The 21,478-nt window shown below is 39.0% G+C and overlaps 1 protein-coding gene across 1 annotated transcript in view; it reads left to right on the top strand.

Moving 5' to 3' along the window:
- The window catches only part of vwde (von Willebrand factor D and EGF domains), a 230,007-nt gene that overhangs the window by 162,701 nt on the left and 45,828 nt on the right, over positions 1-21,478 (top strand). The window contains exons 22-23 of the mRNA XM_059972621.1: positions 13,256-13,795; positions 17,716-17,811. Coding sequence (XP_059828604.1) covers positions 13,256-13,795; positions 17,716-17,811 — 636 coding nt within the window. The remainder of the gene's footprint in view (positions 1-13,255; positions 13,796-17,715; positions 17,812-21,478) is intronic.

Genomic DNA, 21,478 nt, shown 5'->3' with positions numbered 1-21,478 from the left:
AAATAGTTTCATTCTCTGATGGGAATGTAACTGCATGACCTGGCTTGGGCACAGTCTACAGTTAAAATCATTTAGCAGAGGAGGGAAAAAAACATTTTTATTTGATATAGAGAATTACAAGCTCAGAAACATCAGACCATTGAGCAGTATTTTCATAACCCATCAAAGACTTTGTGATGAAATTGGTCTTCAGCAATAATGCAAAATAGCCCATAGTATTCATTTGCATTTGCTTTAAGCTAGCATCCAAATTTTAACAACCTAGTTAGCTATCTCTGAACACAGTAAAACAGATGTAAAAGGGAATGCCCTTCAAATTACTTGTATTTTATTCAGCATACAAACACTAAATAGATTTTTGAAGCTTTTTTGTATCAAAATACTTTTAATGAGCAATGCACTGTACACCAATTAAATACAGTTTAATTTTATAACTCATTTTTAATGACATTTCAATATGATAACTCTAAGACACAGTACTAACTTGAACAAGCCTATTGAAATGCTTATTTTTGATGAATTTATAATATAGCAAAAAACATAAAATTGAACAGGGTTTTCACTCTTAGATATATGAAGGAATACATTTTAAGGGAAAAGGTAAAAAGACCAAACACATTCTATTAAAATACCTGACTTGAAAATCAGTCATTATCTTTAAAAGTTAAAGGTAAGTTTAAAAGTTAAAAGTTTTTAATAAATTCTGTATTCATACCTTTTCCTAAAAGAAGCCTACTTGGCACATGTTCATAAAATGTCTATGCTATTTTTTACAAAGTGATCTTATTCCCCACTAATTTTGCCTGTTACCTATTCTCCCCATACTGTAATCAAGTCTCCCCCCATCCCATTCCATCACTCTCTTAATTTGATTGATCAATTACCTATATGCATTTCAAATGTCGAAGCAAGCCAGAGAACCCAGAGGAAAGCCATGCAGTCACACAGATAGTATGCAACGTCCACATAGACAACAGAGTGCAAGGTAAGATTAGGACAATGCATTTTATGCACACTTTGATAGGGAGACCAATGGCACACCCCTGTGAGCCACCATATTCCATGTTGACTTTGTAATTTCAGTCTCTGAGGTGATGTCTGGGTAACTTTCAAGAGGGTGAATCTATGAAAAAGCATTTGATCCAGACAGCATACCTGACCAAGTAGCATAGATCTATGCAGACCGTCTGGCTGGAGTATTTATGGACGTATTCACCTCTCATTTCTGAGTTCTAAGGATCTCACTACTTCAAAAAAGCATTTATCATACTGGTGCCCAAGAAGAGCATTGTGCCTTACCTCAGTTACTACTATCCTGCAATGCTTGGATCATCTCTAATGAAGTGCTTTGATTAAGTCCTCCTCAGAGATTACCTGGAGTTTGCCTACTGGCACAATAAGTCAGCAGGTGATGTTATTTCTCTCGTTCTGCACTCTGTTTGGGATTATCTGAACAACCGGAACATGGATGACAGGCTCTTAAACCAACATGGATAACTTCATTCATCACAACTGTGAACTGATTCTACAATCTCCAGTGTTCTCACTGCAAATCTTCCAGGGATGAGATTTTCAGAAGTTTCTCCGGGAAACTGCTTTGAGGAAAGGGGGCATCTCTCTGAGCTTCCAGGGCAGCAACTTGGTGTTCCACTGAATTGCACTGAACCATGTGATGTTTGGACTTCCATTTCAGAACATCGTCACCCTAACCATCTGTATAATATTGAGTTGGGGTTTTTAGCTATTTTTGCAAATGACTATGGCTGCCCTGAAAATCACAACCTTATTCACCAGATTCAGATAAATGTACTGTATAACAAAAGGCAAGTATCTCCTCTCTGGAAAGAATGGGCTTCAGGTTTTGTGAAACTGTGGGCCATACTGGAAATAAGTTCCTAGAACTGGCTTGTGTTCAAGCTTTTGGGTACACACTGTACATGTGAAGGGTTCTGTTTGAAGTCCTCATTTAGTTTTGCATCAGCAGAACCAGCGTGTTACCTTAACCACAACCATCCTACTTTGCTTTCCACCTCTGCTGTGTAACAGGTGGGTGCAGTAGTTCAGCAAAGTGTTTCTTGCTTCCACAACTTGGGCTAAAATACATTTAGGAGATCGTGGATCAGAATCAGTCAGGGATAAAGAAGGAAAAAGGAGTGGCAGCAAAGCTCAAGATAAAAATATCCTGTGTTCTGCCAATAGATATGACGCCCTCTCATTTCTATCCCCTTTGTTACCTCTCGCCTGAGCACACCTTGGTGTGACCTGCAATGTTTAGAATTTGACTGAGAGAGATAGAAAGGCAGTATTGAGCATGCACAAGGTGTGGGGCAAATAGTGACTTGTATTGAGTTTGCTTGTCAATTGGGAGTTGTATTAGTCCTTGTGTATTTGATGTCCCACGTGTCTCAATTGTTCCTGAATTGTATCTGGAATGTGATGGTTCCTGTGTGGATTGGTACGCAATGTAGGGTAGAGTTAGGTGTTGTTGCAATGGTTTAACATTGTAATGCTATAGTTAGCTTTATGTACTCATGAGAAGGGTTCTAATTTCAATCACTTATGTCTGATTATTATTTTTGTCGAACTTCATTCACGTTCCTGGAGCGCAGCCCCAGTTTTGACATCCTCACTTTACGCATGTGGCGATTCCAGCTTTTGTTGCTTCTTTTCTATTGCCCCCACCTCCTTACAGGAGTATCAAGAGTCCCTCCACCACTATGGAATTTGAATTCCGGTGAACCCGCCTTTCCATTCTCTGAATCATCCTGTACATTTGCATGAGGTGATTCTCAGGGAAGCCTGATACTAGGTCAGGATTTTGAGTCACAAACCTGATTTCAGCAATGACTCCAAGTCAATAAATTACTCGCGGATCTTTATCCATTTATATATCCATTTATCTTAATCCATTTATTGCGGATCTTTATTCATCAGATCCTCAGATGGCTGAGACCCAGAATGCGTTCAGGTGGTTAAAACGATGTTAAATATATTATTTTACTTGAATATTGAACCACACAAGTTCTCAAATGTGAGTTTGTTCCACTTAAATTTTTAAAGTTCTTTCAAGAACAATGGGCTAAATGTTCTTCTGTATTGGAGGGCTAATCAAGCAGGCATTTGGATTATGTTTCTAATAGTGCAACACAGCAGCTGCTTTGTCAACAGTGATCCTTTACCTATTTTAAAATCAGAACAGTGTAAAATATCTGAGCACGATAAAAAGCAAAATGCTGGAGAAAGATGCAATTTGTTGATGTTGCTGTCAAAGTTCTAATGAGGAATATAGTACCTGTTCACCTGTGAATAATGGACATTTCCTATTAAGCATTGTATTCCTGAAGTCTGGAACGCTATAATTGGGACTATACAGTGTTGCACACTGATAGGAGGAAGATAACCGTCCTTAGGCTAAAGAAATGTGACATGTAATTTGCAAATTACTTCAAATTCTATGCTTGCAAATTTGAAAGCAAGCAATTTGGAAAACCAGATGAATTGTGTTCAGGTGAAAAGTTCTCACCTTCCAGTCTTAAGTTCAAATTCTGTCCAGATCAATGTGATTTGGATCTCTCTTGACTGTGAGTTTGTTAGTCATAGTTCACCTGGCATTAAAGACTCCAGTATATTAAGGCTGAACTTAGCAAAGTGATGGGAATTGATTTTGAGCCAGATACAATGACTAGAGTTAGGAGTTTGTCATGGAAAACTTAAACCTAAATCAGGGAGCAGTCACAATGTATTTACTGAGAAGCATAATGAAAATAGCACCACAGGAAGCAGTACAGTTACACACATGAGGATAAATATGCAAATAAAAACATGGATATATGTGGCTGAACTGAATATAAGAACTGATTAGATAAAGGTTGTTAGGGAAATGTTCAACTTTTTCAGAATTTTGAAGTTCAAATTTATTATCAAAGTATTTATACTATATACAACCTTGAGATTCAGCTTCTTTCAGGCAGCCACAAAACAAAGAAACACAGTGGAATCCACGAATAACCACATGCAACAAAGACTGATGAGCTTCCAATGGGCAAAAGAAGACAAATTGTGCAAATAGTAAAATAAATACATAAATAGTATACAGATCACGAGCTGCAGATTCCCAATGGTAAGGCCACATCAGTGAAGTCAGTGCAGCACTGAGGCGAGTGAAGCAGGCCCAGGAGCCCGATGGCTGCAAGGCAGCAATTGATTCTGAACCTGGCGGAGTGGAATCCAAGACACCTGCACCTCTCACCCAATGGTAGCAGTGAGAAGAGAGGGGGAAGAGTCAAATGCAGGCAGATGGTTAGGGCTGAGGTTGGGGATCTTGGCTAGCACGGAGAAGAATGCCAATTCGTTTTCTGCTCTGCTTTATTCTGGCCTGCCGCTTGAATCGGTGTGGAGTAATGAAGCTGAGCAGGGGTTAATTTTCTGCTCTCGGGCCTTGACGCAGCATCCACTCACAGCGACGGCCAGCCTGCCGAACGCCGTATCAGCAATCTCAGGAGTCAAGTTTACCAGTTCCTTCAAGGGATCCGAAAATTGCTAGTTTGTTTAGATGGTTCAAAAGTATATTCTTTAAAGGGAAAATACAGGCTGCAGATTGCAGTGATCACAGTTCAGAAGTATATTCAGTAGAGTACAGTGGATTCTGGTTAATTGGGGCACATTGGGACCAGGACATTTTGTCTCAATTAAGTGGTTGCACTAGTTAGCTGAAGTTTCAATGACATAGTTAAAAAGGTATAAAAAAGACAAACTGAACAACAAATTATGTTTTAAAATGAAATACAGAACAAATAAGGACACTACCAATACTATTACAGTACTATGGTGCTAAGAACCTGTGTATTAATTCCTAATCAATGGAGGAATTCATCTGCATTGTGTTTGTTTGACTGAAAATGAACAAAATCACTGCAGATAATGGACTGATTTCATACGTATCTGTCGATGATTGTATCGTCCAAATTATAAATTTTATTGTAATATTCAAGATGATTGACAATCCCATGTTATTTGTAGTTTCTAAATTGTTGAAGCAGTGATTTTTTTTTAACTCCCGTCCATTTCTGGCCTGTCGTGGTCTGAATGCTTGAAACAGCAGTGAATAAAACAGTTCTAAATTGCCTCAATTTTTATTACTCACCAACTATCAATGACAAAACTCACTGTTTTAGAACACAAACATGCACAAATGTTTCCATTTAAGGACTTTCCATTCAAAGCATGGTGTTGTGTCTAAACACTACACAGACAGACACAACTGATGCTAGTTAGAAACCGTTCGACAACAGTCTCCTGCCCAATTAAGCAGAATAGGGTTCCAAAGAAACCAATGTAATCCCAGCTACTTTCTCAATTAGATTTTATTCTTTAAGAGTTGCCCCAAATAAGTGGTTGCCCTAATTAACCAATGATCGAATTAACCAGAATAGACTGTATCTGGTAGTTTTGTACCAACAAAATTCCTCTGTAGGCGGCAAGTATCATTTTGTGAAAAACATACTGTTTAAAACCTTTCCTCTTTTTAAAATTTAAAGATTTTAAAAAAGGAAGTCCTCTAGCATCAAAGACTGCTATGACAACATATGGCAACTCAAATAATTAAACATGCGTATAAGTGCTGAATGGAAAAAGCAAGTCACAAGGGTTCATCAAAAATCAAGAATAGTAGGAACAATTACTGTATTCATAGCTGCAAGTTCTGAAGTTCAGTGCTTATGATGGCAGTGATATCTTCCACCATGCAATCTGATTTTTATAGACTTCCATACCCCCAGACTAGGAAACCTTTTGGGGCATGGACAAGGTTAAATCTGGTGTAGTTATTAAAGTCAGATCAAAATCCACAGAAACAAAAAATGCAAGGGGGAATCAATAAGACCGTTCCGTATGATTTAATTTAGGTTAGTAAGTTTTACTGCATTTGACTGTTTCACCATGTGAATTTATAAAGGTTGTAAATTTCTTTTATGTTCAATTTTATTACTTCCTAGGAATTTTTTAAGTGTTTGTAACTGTCAGAAATAATTAGAGGCATACAATTTCTGTGACAACTTTGACAGTTGGTACCAAAGTTATTGGGAGCTCTGTTGGCTATTTGCATTGGAACAGACCCTGAAGTGCGATATACCACACCTGAGGAGCTTTTGCACCATGCTGCATTAGGACAGGGTCCTATCTTGCCATTCTCTGTCTGGGAATGAACTACCCTGCATTCGGTGAAGGCTTGCAATGCACTTCAAATCACTGTACTGCATTCCTAATGAAATATAGATCTGGCATACCACCTTTGTAATTACATCGCTACGGTGGCCAATATACTAGCCAACCAATCAATATGCCAGCCAATATGCTAAGATCTCTATTCCCAGCAGAAGACTGTTTTGGATCAAAGCCCAAGAACAGATGGCTATAGATCAGTGCAGTAGTTGTTCTGTCCCAATAATGCCAATTTGACCTATAGGGTAAAGGAAGATTTGTGTATTTGAAAGACAGAAATCCATAGAAAAAAAATAGCACAAAAGGAGACTATTTAGCCCAATAAGTCAATATTGGCTTTATGACCTGCTCCACAGCCATGTTTCTCTCCACAGATATGCAAATACTTTCAAATATTTGTCGTTTTGGGAACATCACACTACACCTGCCAATACAACCATCCCCAGTGCTTGCTTTCAAACCCTAGTCAATACTGTAAAAGCAAGAAGCTTTCATTTTTTCTCTTGTCACTCGCCTTCATTTTGGGCCTTTCTGTCAATAGTTTGTTTTCTGCCTTCCGCAGACCCTTCATGGTCTTGCATATCTCTGTTAGATCTCCTCTCAATTTCATCTGTTGCAAGGCATGTTCTTCAGTCATCAAAATAACTGAAATCTCCAGGCACTGGCATTGTTCTGTTAAATCACTTCTGCATCTTTTCTAGCTCATTTACATCTGTCTTAAATTCTAGTACCCAGAAATAGACACAATAATCCAGTGTGGTCAAACAAGTATTTTATGGCTTCTCAGTCATCCTTGCTTTTATACTCTGTGCTTATATTTATAGAGCCCAGGGAGCATAGCAAAGGGGCAAAATTGAAATGTGTGATGAATGCAGAACTGAAGGGGTGATATTTGAATGCCCACAGTATACAGAATAAGATATATGACCCTGTGGTGCTGTTATAGATTGGCAGGTATGATGCTGTAGGCATCAATAAGATCTGGCAAAGAAGATCATAGTTGGAGCTTAACATTGAAGGATACACATATTTTATCAAAAATACAGGCATGTAGGTGGAGGGGGTGGAGTGCCTCTGCTGTTTAAAAGAAAAATGAAATCAAATCCTTAGAAAAAAATAACATAGGATCAGAAGATGCCCACTGCTGTACTCTCTATATACACATGACTTTTTTGCTAGACTTAGCTCAAATACCATCTATAAATTTGCTGACGATACAATCTCAGGTGGTGACGAGAGGGTGTCCAAGAGTGAGACAGGTCAACTAGTGGAGTGGTGTCATAGCAACAACGTGGCACTCAACGTCAGTAAGACAAAAGAGCTGATTGTGGAGGTAAGATGAAGGATCACATACCAATCCTCACAGAGGGATCAGAAGTGGAGAGAGTGAACAGCTTCAAGTTCCTGGGTGTCAAGATCTCTGAAGATCTAATCTGGTCCCAACATATCAATGTAGTTATGAAGAAGGCAAGACAGCAGCTATACCTTATTAGGAGTTTGAAGAGATTTGGCATGTCAACAAATACACTCAAAAACTTCTATAGTTGTACCGTGGAAGGCATTCTGACAGGCTGCATATGGAAGGGCTACTGCACAGGACTGATAGAAACTGCAGAAGGTTGTAAATTTAGTCAGTTACATCTTGGGTACTAGCCTACAAAGTGTCCAGGACATCTTCAAGGAGTGGAGTCTCAGAAAGGCAGTGTCCGTTATTAAGGACCTCCAGCACCCAGGGCATGTCCTTTTCTCACTGTTACCATCAGGTTGGTGGTACAGAAGCCTGAAGGCACACTCGACAATTCAGAAACAGCTTCTTCCTCTCTGCCATCCTATTCTCTGAATCTTTGGATACTACCTCACTTGTTTTTTAAAATATGCAGTATTTCTGTTTTTGCACGTTTTTTAATCTATTCAATATACATAATTGATTTACTTGTTTATTTATTATTTTTAAATTTAATTTATTATGATTATTTTCTCTCTCTGCTAGGTTATGTATTGCTGCTAAGTTAACAAATTTCACGTCGCATGCCGGTGATAATAAACCTGATTCTGATTCTGATCCTTATGAGTAGAGTTAAGAAACTGCAAGGGTAAAATGACCCCAATGGAGTTATATACAGGCCCCAGGATGTGAAATATAAATTTCAAAGGAAAATAGAGTAGTCACGTAATAAGGGCAGTTTTATAATAGTCATTTGAAGAATTCATATGAGATAGCTTTTTAGGGTATCTTGTGGTTGAACCCACTAGAGGAAAGGCAATTCTGGATTGAGTGTGGTGTAATGACCCAGATTTGATTAAGGAGCTTAAGGTAAAGGAACCCTTAAGAGACTGTGACCTTATTTTGATAAAATTCACCCTGCAGTTTGAGAAGGAGGAGTTAAAGTCAGATGTATCTGTATCACAGTGTAGTAAAGAGAATTACAGAGGCATCAGAGATGAACTGAACAAAGTTGATGGGAAGGGGACACCAGCAGGGATGATGGCAGAATGGCAATGGTTGGGTTTTAAGGGCAATTCAGAAGGCACAGCATAGATTCATCAAGAAGAATTAAGCTAGAGGGAGTATGAGGCAACCATAGCTGTCAAGGGAGGGCAAAGACAGCGTTTTAAAAAGAAAGAGAGGGCATACAATATAGCAACAACTAGTGGGAAGTCAGAGGATTGGGAAGTTTTATTTCAAAACCAGCAGAAGGGATTTGAAAAAATTAAATGGAGAAAAAGGTGATATTTGAATGTAAGCTAGCCAAAATAAAAATATAAAGAGTATACCAAAAGTTTTCTTCAGATATAAAGAGTAAAAGAGAGGGGAGCGTGGACATTGGACTGCTGAAAAATGACGCTGGAGAGGTAATAATGGCGGACAAAGGAATGGCAAATGAACACAAAACTATGGATTAGTCTTCATTGTGGAAGACAGTAGTGGTTTGCCAGAAATTAAGAGTTTCAGGGGGAAAGCATGAGTATAGTTGCTTTTATGAAGGAGAAAGTAAAAGGTCTGAAGTTAGTTAAGTCACTAGGACCAAATGAACTACACCCCGAGGTTATGAGAGTGGTGACTAAAGAGATCTTCAAGACATTAGTAATGATCTTTCAAGAATCATTAGATCCTGGAATGGTTCCAGAAAGCTGGAAAATTGCAAATGTCGCTCCATTCTTTAATAAGGGGGGGGAGGTGGAAGAAAGGAGATTGATACGTCAGTTGGCCTGATTTCAGTTCTTGGGAAGACATTGGAATCCTCTGTTAAGGATGAAGTTTTGGGGTACTTGAAGGTGCATGATAAAAAGTAGAACAAATTAGTGTGGTTTCATTGACGAGGAATGTTACATGTTAAATCTGTTGGAATCCTGAAAGGAAATAACAGGTAGGATTGACAAAGGAGAGTCAGTGGATGTTCTTTACTTGAATTTTCAGAAGGCCTCTGACAAGTTGCTGCACGTGAGGCTGCTTAACAAGCATGGCTGCCCATCGTATTACAGGAAAGATACTAGTATGGATAGAAGTTTGGCTGATTGGCAGCAGGCAAAGGGTGGGAATAAAGGGAGCCTATTCTGGTTGCCTGCCAGTGTCAAGTAGTGTTCTGCACAAGTCAGTATTGGGACTGCTTTTTTCACATCGTTTATGAACAATTTGAATGATGCAATTGATGGCTTTTTGATCAGGTTTGCAGATAATACAAAGATACCAGGAGGGCCGGGTAATGTTGGGGAAGCAGTGAGTCTGCAGAAGGACTTGAACAGATTGGGAGAATGGGCAAAGAAGTGGTAGATGGAATATAGTGCAGGAAAGTGTACGGTCATGCACTTTGGTAGAAGAAATAAAGGCATAGACTATTTTCTAAACAGGAAGAAAATTAAAAAAATTGAAGGTGCAAAGGGATTTGAGAGTCCTTGTGCAGGATTCCCTAAAAGTTAATTTGCAGATTGAGTCAGTGGTAAGGAAGGCAAATGCAATGTTAGCATTCATTTCAAGAAGACTAGAATGTAAGACCAAGGATGTGATGCTGAGGATTTATAAGTTATTGGTCAGACCGTACTTGGATTATTATGAGCGGTTTTGGGCCTCTTATCTAAGAAAAGATGTCCAGAAGAGGTTCACAAGAATGATTCTGGGTATGAGAGGGTTATTGTATGAGAAGTATTTGATGCCCTAGGCCTGTACTCACTGGAGTACAGAAGAATGAGGTAGGATCTCATTGAAATCTATCAAATATTGAGAGGCCTAGAGTGGATGTGGACGGGATGTTTCCTATAGTGGGGGAGTCTAGGACCAGAGGGCACAGCCTCAGAACTGAGGGACGTCTATTTAGAACAGAGATGGGGAATTTCTTTAGCCAGAGAATGGTGGATCTGTGAAATTCATTGCCGTGGACAGCTGTGGAGGCCAAGTCATTGAGTATATTTAAAGCATAGGTTCTTGGTTATTCAGGGCATCAAGGGTTACAGGGAGAAGGTAGGAGAATGGGGCTTGAGAAGGTTAACAAATCAGCCGTGATGAAATGACAGCAAACTCAATGGGAAGAGTAGCCCAATTCTGCTCCTCTGTCTTGTGGTCTATTTTATATACTACTTTTGCCTCTTGAAACCGTTGATACACATGTCGCCACAGGACTCTCTGTTCATTTTAGAATATTTCCTTTAGTTTATATTTCCTTTCCGAATTACAACACTTCACATTTTCATTGCTGTCTGTCTGCCCATTCCACCAGCCTGTCAGTGTTTCCTTGAAGACTTTTCCTGTTTTTAATTCACTGTACTTCCAAGGTTTGTGTCATCTGTAGGTCTGAAAATTGTAGCCTGTACCTTGGAATCCAGTTATTAATAACAAACCGTAAACCTCTGATTTGATGCCCTCGGCATTTTGTTACCGGACTGGGAGCTATCTAGACTATTGGATATTATTCCATTAGTACTCCAAAAACATATATTCAACTTTCTTTTAGCTGTTATATCATATATTTTCTATTGAATCTGCTGAGTTTAAAAGGGGCCTGGTATAAAGAGTGTAGTAGATTTAAATGGAGCATGGGAAAGGAGGCAAGGACGAATTTAAGAAAATGTTTGTAAGTTTGCTGCGTAAAGGAAACAAATGGTCTTGGTAACTTCACTGTGTACTTCCTTTATTTGTGAAACAGCCCTTCCTTGCTAACATCTTCCCATCACTAAGCCAATTTTCTATCTATCTCGCTGAGGCTGATTTTCGTTATTGCCAAACATTAGATGTGCAATGCTAGGCTGCTGTAAGCTTAACATCAATGAATAAGGCTTGGGTATTGTAAGTCACTGATACTTGAAAATTGAATTGATGTCTTAAAGGAGCCTGATCAGATACTGTTGTAGGCATTTATCTGATGCTCTGAAATGTTCTAGTTTTCAATTTTAAGGGTCAGCAATCTCAGCACCACATTTTTCACATGAAACCAAAGGTTTGTTCCTGATACCACATTGATGAGTTTATTTTAAATCAGTTACTCATTTTAATTTCAGTATTACACTCACGAGTTTATTTGCAAGATAACGGAAACACTCAGTATTTTTCTTTTGATTGGTTGCATTTTTACTTAGATCAATACAGATTGAAAATTCTCAGTCCATTATTTCAAATGGTTGCATCAGAGATTTCATTGTGGGGTTCAGTTAATTTCAGAAACAATAGTCTGATCATTTTGTAAATTTTTCTGGTATTTGTTAGCAACCAGATATGATATATTGCATGAGCTACTCAATGAAATAAAAGAATTATAGCAGGAATATGTAGAGCAATATGATACGTGTAGCTATGGAAAATAGATGTTTTTGACAGAGAAATCAGTTTGCAGACAGTTTTCAGGGATGAAACTTTTATGCATCTTGGGGACGTCTGTACCAATATAAAGGCATATATGTATACACCACCATGGAATTAACAGTATAGCTTTAATCAGAATGGAGATGTGGATCAAAGATGCTATAATAAAAACATTAGCATTTACAATTCAATCATTAATTTTGTTCAACATTCATTTCTGTACATCATCAAGTTTGTTCTGCAATAATGGCCATCTTTGACCTGTCTCATGCTGCCAAAGCGTTTTGGTGTTTTTAATGCACTTAACAATTGCATTCCATAGCTTAATAATCTGTGTAGTTGGAGTTAAATAAATAATGGCCTTAATTTTCCCTCCTGGTCTTGTTGAAGATGAAACCATTCCCAGTTTCTTCCAAGGCTGTCCACACCAATCCACTTGTTCATACACTGCTTGGTGTGAGTCATATTAGAATATGAGAGACCAAAATATTTTGGCCATTGATCTACGGCTGCTCTGAAATGTACATAATGTAGGCCTTCCTGAGATTCAGACTGTAGGAGTGGTCTGCAGATTCAAGGAAAATTGAGCTCTTCTTTGTTAAAACTTGGACTGCCAGACTTGCATACTCCAAGTTTTGAAATAATTATTGTGGGTATATGTAGAGAGATTCAATTTGCCTAGCTATAGAAAATGAACATCTCTAACTTGTCAAGAAATTAGCTTGCAAAAGGTTCTCATGAACAGCACAACTGTGTGACCTGGAGACAGCCTGTACCAAACTTTGTGCTCAGCTTCACACAACTCCATGAAACCGAGATTATATCCTGGATGGAGAGCTTAATCAAGGATGCTAAAATAAGGTGATTGCCATTTTATCATGCAGCAAACAATATAATAGGAGCTTTATTTAACACTTACCTTCTATTCATCATTAAATGAGTCACTGCTAAACTGGAGACGTTATCCTGATATTTCCTACCTTCAGTCAACAGCAAGGAATTAGCAGGGCTTTCCAACTTCATGGGAAAGGATGCAGCAGAAATGTAGTGCTGGAGTTCTGTAGCCCATAAAAAGGAGATACCTTGCTGTCACAAACTAACGATCTTGGGATTTAAAGCCACCCAATGATGCAATCTTAGCCCACGCTCAAGTTTCTTGGAAGCCTTGCATGCCTTTTAAGATTTTAAGTAATTGCCATATTTACTGAAAAAGTCTGCAAAAATTAACAAAATTATGTTTTGTAGGTTCTCAAAGGCCCAAAGTTACCATAACAACTGCAGGAGTCACTCCCACATCCGCAATACCCAGTGTAACAGCAACTACTTTCAAGAAGGCACCTTTTCATCATTGGACAACTGCTTATCATGATTCTACAGACCATCCCATGATCTCATCTGTTGAATTTACACTTGGAAAACCTTCAGCTGCACAAAATTGGTCTCCCATGTTCTTGGAAAATAATGATGGGAGCAGAGAGAGCAGCACAGCAGAAGTGACAAATAGTAATGTAGAACCCTATAACACGAAAGGAGAAATGAGTATTTCAAAAACAATTGACCTAACATTGACCGAGAGAAGGCCCTTAATAAAGTCACATCCTTCCTTTGTGACTACAACTTCAGGAAGTCTTTTCACAGAGGATGAACTGATGCCCGAGCCACAGGTTGTTACATGTGCAGATTCGCCATGTTTTTCAGGGGTTCCTTGTGAACCAACTCTGTATGGAGGTTTCAGATGTGGACGATGCCCTTTTGGCTATTTTGGTGATGGAGTCACTTGTAAAGGTATGATGTCATATCATTCTTGTTATAATTACATCTGTTCGTGCCCATAAATTTTAAATTTCTTAAGTATGTGGGGGAAAATGAAAGTGCAAATTGCCCTTAACCAACCAAAGGGAAGTAAGTCAATAATAGCCTGCAAAAACCAATTTTTTTACAATACAATAGATTCCAGATAATTGGGCCATTAGTTAATCAGTGCAGCTACTTGGTTGGGACAACTCTTAATGAGCAAAAACAAATCAAGAAAATTGACAAGATTCTCTTAGTTTATTTGGGACACTATAACACTTGACTGGGGCAGGAGACTCTATGAAAAGGCTCGAACTAGCATCAGTCATGTGCACTTGTGTGACCGTGAGATGCTGCACTGTGCTTGGAGCGAACAGTTTTTAAATAGCGCAAGTTGCTTGTGTTTGTGTTTAAAAAGCAGTGATCTTTGTCATTGATAATTAGTGAGAAAGAAGAAGTAAGACAATAAGACGGTAAGACAAAACATTTTGCACACTGCAATTTCCCAGCATTGAGGCTTGGAGATGCCAGAAATAGCCAGAAGTGAAAATGAAACAATTTCATTACATCAACAAGTTGGGAGTCATTAAAAAATTTGGAAGCATCGACAATTGTCTTCAATGTTGCCTTGGGTACCTCAGCGCTGACCTGTGGCTCTAGGTAGCTATTTGCATGCACCAGCAGCCACACCCTGGTACAACGCTTTGACAGGCAGGCTAAGCCAGGTGAGGGGTTTCCGGTAGGTCTCATACCCCAGTGAGATAGGGACATGCCTCTCCTAGCATGCGAAGTCAGCTCCGGCTGACTGGGAAGATGGAGTCTATAGTGAGATCCACCAAACAGGAAGGCAGGTCTGCAATGCTCAATGGAGTGCAAAGGGATTGACGAAACACAGGAGAAGTCAAGGTCATCTACTGCAACTAGGGATGACCCCAGTTCTGACATTTACTTGTACCACTGAACTTGGTCTTCTGAGGTCAAGAGAGTGGAACTATTCCTGTGCCACGGTTGCTCCACTTTAAAAACTGTCCTGCACAAATTTCCTGTCATTGTCAGATACAATGGACAACCACCAGTAGCATTGGTCATGTCTGTATTTCATTTAAATACATAACTTGTTACTATTTCCATGAAACTCAGGCTAATTGACGTAGCCACTTAATTGGACCAAATGCTCAATGTGTCCCAACTAGCAGGAATCCGGTGTATTGGCAAACGTCCTTTTTTTGACACATTTAATTATAATTTCAATCTCTTGCAGTGAAAATTAAATCTTTCTATGGGGGACTGAGGGAAGAAGATTTTGTAGAAAGAATTTGACAGTGTGATCTCCCTCCTTAGAAATAAGGAATTTGCAGTGGCGAAGAACGATGTTGGGAAACTCCTTGCTCCTCATGTAGATTTCCCTTCAATGGTGTCCTTCTACATTTATCTGAGTGATTTGGTGACCTTTTATCCTTAAGCAATCACTGACCATTTGATACATTCATGTGCACTCTAAAATGTACCTACCGTTAATTCCGGACTATAAGCCGCTACTTTTTTCCCACGCTTTGAGCACTGCGGCCTATACTACGGTGCGGCTAATGCATGTTTTTTTTTTCATGCTGCCAAAAACATTTTGCCACGTAACAGTAGACCAATAAAATTGATGAGTAGTTCACAGAGGTCCAATGAAATTGTACGATAAATCAAGCGCACTTTCACAATTAAATTATTGTAAATCAGTCATTTGTACTCACCCTCATCAACATGGAAAACACTCGAAGAAAAGCATATGATGCAGCTTTTAAGTTAAAGGCGATCAATCTGGCGGTTGAAGAAGGAAATCGAGCTGCTGCACATAATCTTGGCATAAATGAATCGATGGTGAGACGGTCGAGACGCCAGCGTGAAGAACTGAGTCAATGCAAAAAGATGACAAAAGCTTTCAGAGGTAATCATAGCAGATGGCCCGAACTTGAAAACTTTCTTGAAGACTGGATTAACACACAGAGAGCAGGCGGCCGCGGTGTTTCCACCGTGCAGATCAGACTGAAGGCTAAAGCAATCGCCACCAAAAAGAAAATCGAAGATTTTAGAGGTGGGCCATCGTGGTGTTTTAGATTTATGAGACGAAAAGGCCTGTCCGTCAGGGTACGCACAACTCTGTGTCAGCAGCTCCCTCCCGACCACGAGGAAAAACTTGCTAACTTCCGCACATTCACTCAAACAAAGATAGCGGAGAATTCCATCGGGCCAGATGATATCATAAATATGGATGAAGTACCTTTGATGTTTGACCTGCCTCTCACTCGGACTGTTAATAAAAAAGGTGACTCGTCCATCACACTGAAAACAAGTGGCCATGAGAGAACGCATTTTACTTGTGTTCTGAGCTGCACAGCATCCAGACTAAAGCTTCCACCGATGGTGGTTTTTAAGCGGCTGACAATGCCAAAGGAAAAATTCCCAAAAGAAATCATGGTGAAAGTCAATAAGAAAGGTTGGATGATGGAGAGTCTAATGAAGGATTGGCTGAGAGAGTGCTACGCCAAGCGACCAGGGGGATTTTTTCACAGAAAAAAACGGCGCTGCGCATTGAGTGGGAGGCTTGGATGACGATCGGCGAGAAATCCTTTACCAAAACAGGACGCATGCGAAGAGCATCTTTAACTCAAGCCTGCCAGTGGATCCTAAATGCGTGGAGCTGTGTCACAACATCCACCATCACCAACGGGTTTCCAAAGGCTGGACTGCTGCGTGATGAAGAGGACCGCGTGCACTCAAGTGAGAGCGACAACGAAGAGACTGAAGTGAGTGACGAGATCCTGAGGTTGTTCAATTCGGACACTGAAGAAGAGGACTTTGATGGTTTTAGTGCGCAGGAGGAAGATGAAGAAGGCGATCAATAACTTTTCCTGGTAGGCTGCAGTATATATATTTGTTTTACCAGTCGTTAGGAGATATTAGAATGTTGTTCGTGCACTGTTCAGTAAAAAAGTATACGCAACGTAATTTGTGTGTTACCGATGTATATTTAAAAGTAGCTGTGTTACAGGCACTGTTCAAAAAAAAAGCATTTGCAATATGTATTTGTTTATGTTACCATACGGATTTAATTAAAAGTTAAAAAATCCTCACGTGTAATATCTTTCTGTGTAAATATCTCATATTACAACGTGGGACACCTGCGGCTTAAAATCCGGTGCGGCCTGTACAAGTACAAAATTGATTTTCTTTCTAAAATTAGAGCGTGCGGCTTTTAATCAGGTGCGCTCTGTAGTCTGGAATTCATGGTAGTTCCATTGATTCAGTAGAGCTGAATTTCAGGAGCATATTTGCACATGTTCCTGATTTGTGTGGATAGCAGGTCAGAAACTGAAAGGGAAAGAATCTGATAGGAGTTATATACCAGCCTTCCAACAGTAGTCAGTATGTGTAGAAATTACAATGGGAGATAGAAATGGCATGAAAAAAGAGCAATGGAGTAGAGTTTCAATACACAGACAGATAATCTCACTTCTCTTTAACTCTTCATATACTGGATCTGGAGAAGTCTTTGGGTATCCTCTTTTATATTATGGGCTTGTTTGCCTCCTTTTCTCTCATTGCTTTTTCAGTTGCCATCTGGTGGTTTTCAAAAGCTTTCCAATAGACTAGCTTCTGACAAATTTAGTGAAAGACATGTAATTCTATAAATTACAAAAACTAAATTGTTCAGAAGAAAAACCAAGAGAATTAAAGGTAGTGTTATGGGTGCACACACTGTTCAGAAATCTGATGGCAAAAGGGAGTGTTGGTATTAGCTGTCCTGTATATCCTACCCAGAAGTCAAGAATAGTTCTTTAGTATCTCGGATTCTAAGTCTTTATGATGATGATAATGTAATTCAAATTGAATGACTGTAATAAGTTGTTTTGTTTTCATAGCAATGTGCAGATATCCATGTGGTAGGAATATGGAATGTTCTGCACCAAATACGTGCCGCTGTAAGCTTGGATACACTGGATACAACTGCCAGACTGGTAAGTGTGAACTCAATGTATAGGTAACGTAATGACCAATTTTAACTAATTCTGCTACTTTTTAATATGGATTGCGTTTCTTTTTTTAAGCAAAAAATAGATTTGGATATACAAGGCTGAATCCTACATTAAAATAATCATGAGGAAGAATTTTACCCTATAGATGTTATTATATCTCAATAAAATGATGACTTGCTGATAAGAAGTTATATATTTCAAATATTTGGCAGTTGACTTTTTAACTAAACTATTTCAATTAAGACTGCAGAGGCTGAAAAACTGAAATAAAGACATAAAATGCAGGAAACACTCAGCAAGTCAGCCATCATCCATAGAGAAATAAACACTTTGTTTTACGTTGAGGGATTTTTGTCAGAACTTTGGTGCAGTCTCATTGAAAATTTTAATCTGCTTTTAAAATCTAGAACTGGAAAAATATTATCAGTAGCTGTTAGAACTGTTAGATCAGCATAAAGGATTCATCTCTTTCCACAAATTAGGATTGTTTATTGTCATTCTTCAGTACACGAGTAAAAAGAAGAATGAAATAATTGTTACTCTAGAACCAATGCAGCATTAAAAAAACAATAAATATAAAAATTCATTAAATATAAAAGCAATCCTATAAAAAATGTACAAGTAACTGTTGAGTTGCCTGTAAATGTGCTGAATCTGCTGCTTTCAGAATTTTCGTTTTAGTCAATACGTAGCTTAACTGTGATGTTTTTCAGATAGAGCCAGTGAGATAAAAGAATGAAAACTAAAATATACGAGCTATCATCTGTGGATAATTTTGCTGGTTTATTAAGTATTTTATATGCAGTATTTCTTTAAGGAAAATAAGATGCTGAAGGTACATAAGTTGTAAAATCCATTTCATAATGGATCCTACAGCAAACACTATTCTGCCCCAGCACTAAGCAACCCAAGAGCATCAGTGGGTCACCCAGCATTCTTGTCAGGTAGTCAATTACCTCAGTTAAGAGCTGCATATCCTGCAGGAAGTAACTTATCTCTTATTTTCCAAACTCTTCCACCATCTACAAAGCACAAATCGGGGTATAATCCCTGCATTATAGGACTTTGAATACTTCAGGACTTTGACATATACCAGGAGAAAGTAGCTTCTTCATGAACACCCCATTCACCACCCCAACCATTCATTCCCTCCACCATTACTGCGACTGAAGTACACAACATCAATGTAGCGTGTGGCAGTTATATCAAAAAGCTATTCTAACAGCACTTTGAGAAAGTAAAAGCAGATGCAACCTACGCCATGGGAATGAACCTGCAAGTTCCCAAACAGTCTCTGCACCATCTTGCCTTTGAAATATTATCAGCATTCCTTCATCACTAGTGGGTTTAAATTCTGTAAAATGCTGTCCTCCTAAACATTCTCAAAGTCTATTAGAAATTATCAGTACATAGTAACTATGAATGAATAATTGAAGTAATGATCAAACCTATTCCTCCCCATCTCCTCCTATTGAAATATGTGTGTTGTAATGTAATTAACATAGTGTAACATCCCAACATCTTCAAATAATACTACACAAACTCAACAATAGATTCCTGGAGGATTTTGATGTTTTCAAATGACATGCAGATCTGTGGAGTTGCTGACAGTGTGGAAGGATAGCCTTAAACTATGATGTGAATGCAATGTGTTGGTATTTTGGGAGTACTAATGAGCCTAGAACATGCACCATGAATGGTATGGCGCTGAGAAATACTGAGGAATAGAGAGACCTTGGTGCACACGTCCAAAGGTCTTTGAAGGTGGCAGCACAGTAAGTAATGTGGTTGAAAAGATGTTCATTAGTCAGGGACAATATGCTACGACTTTATAAGTGTTGGTCATACTTCAGCTAGAGTACTGCAGTTCTAGTTGGCACACTATAGAAAAGATGTGATGGTGCAGAAGAGTTTCACTAAAGTGTTGCCTGGGATGGAAAACTAACGAGAAGAGATTAGAAAGGCTCAATCTGTTTTCCCCAGAAAGGAGCTGATTAAAAGAGTACATGAGTTAGGCACACAAAATCATGAGTATAGATAGAGTAGACTGCAGAAATTTTCCCTCTAATGGGACAGGAGTAAATCTAGAGGCAACTGTTTAGGCTAAGGAGTAAAAGAATAAGAGGGGATCAGATGGAGGTCTTTTACTCCCAGAGTGATGAGTACTTGGAACATATGCTGGAGCGAGTGGTGGAAACGGAGTCACTGACTGCATTTAAAAGGTGTCTAGACAAGTTCTTAAATCACCTCTTCATAGAAGACTATTGCCTTAGGGCTGGAAGACAAGATTAAAGGATAAGTACTCACTAGGTTGTATGAATGTGTGGACGCCCTGAGGAACTGGAGCTGCAGCTCAATGACCTTTGGCTCATATAGGAGAATGAGGAGGTGATAGACAGAATCTACAGGAGATGGTCACCCCAAGGTTGCAGGAGACAGGTAACTGAGTGACTGTCAGGAGTAGGAAGGGAAATGCACAGCCAGTGCAGAGTACACCTGTGGGTGACTACAGGACTAAAGGGGTTATATTTTAATGTGCACAGTATTCAGAAAAACGTTGATGAACTTGTAGCACAGTTACAGATTGGCAAGAATGACATTGAAGGCATCACTGAATCAGGGCAGAAAGAAAATTGTAGCTAGAAGCTTTAAGTTCTAGGATACACGTTGCATCAAAAAGGTAAGCAGGAAGCCAGAGGGGGTAGCATGGCTCTGCTGTTAAAAATTAGATCATTAGAAAGAGGTGACATAGGGTCAGAAGTTGTTTAGAATCATTCTGGATCGAGCTAAGGAACTGCAAGAGTAAAAAGACCCGGATGGGAATTATATACAGACCACCAAATAATAACTAGGATGTGGTCTACAAATTACAATGGAAGGTGGAAAATGTACGCCAAAAGGGCAATGTTACAATAGTCATGAGGGATTTCAATATGCAGGTAGACTGGGGAAAATCAGGTTGTTGCAGGATTCCAAGAGGGGGAATTTCTAGAAAACCTACGAGATGGCTTTTTAGAGTAGCTCATGGTTGAGTCTACTAGGAGATCAGCTATTTTGGATTCGATGTTGTCCAATGAAGCAGAATTGATTAGAGAGCTTAATGTAAAAGAATCCTTGGGGGAAAATGATCATATTATGTTCGAATTCACCCTGAAATTTGAGAAGAAGCTGAAGTCAGATGTATCACTATTACAGTGGAGTAAAGGAAATTAGAGAGGCATAAGAGAGGAATGGCCAGAATTGATAGAAAAGAACACTGGCATGGATGATGGCAGAGCAGGAATGGCTGGAATTTCTGGAAGCAATTCGGAAAGCACAGGATATAGATCCCAATGAGGAAGAAGTATTCTGAAGGCAAAATGACACAACCATGGCTAACAAGGGAACTCAAAGCCAACATAGGTCATATAATAGAACAAAAGTTAATGGGAAGTTAGAGGATTGGGAAAGTTTCAAATACCAACAGAAGACAACAAAAATAGCAATTAAAAAGGTAAAGATGGAAGATGAAAGCAAGCTAGCTAATAATGTTAAAGAGGATACCGAACATTTCTGATGTGTGAAAGAGAGATGAGAGTGGGTATCAGTCTACTGGAAAATGATACTGGAGAGGTACTAATAGGGGACAAGGAAAAGATAGATGAATCGA

The sequence above is a fragment of the Hypanus sabinus genome, chromosome 6 (assembly GCF_030144855.1).
Source record: "Hypanus sabinus isolate sHypSab1 chromosome 6, sHypSab1.hap1, whole genome shotgun sequence".
Taxonomy (NCBI): domain Eukaryota; kingdom Metazoa; phylum Chordata; class Chondrichthyes; order Myliobatiformes; family Dasyatidae; genus Hypanus; species Hypanus sabinus.
The sequence above is the reverse complement of the archived record's forward strand: the minus strand, read 5'-3'. Positions and strand labels throughout refer to the sequence as shown.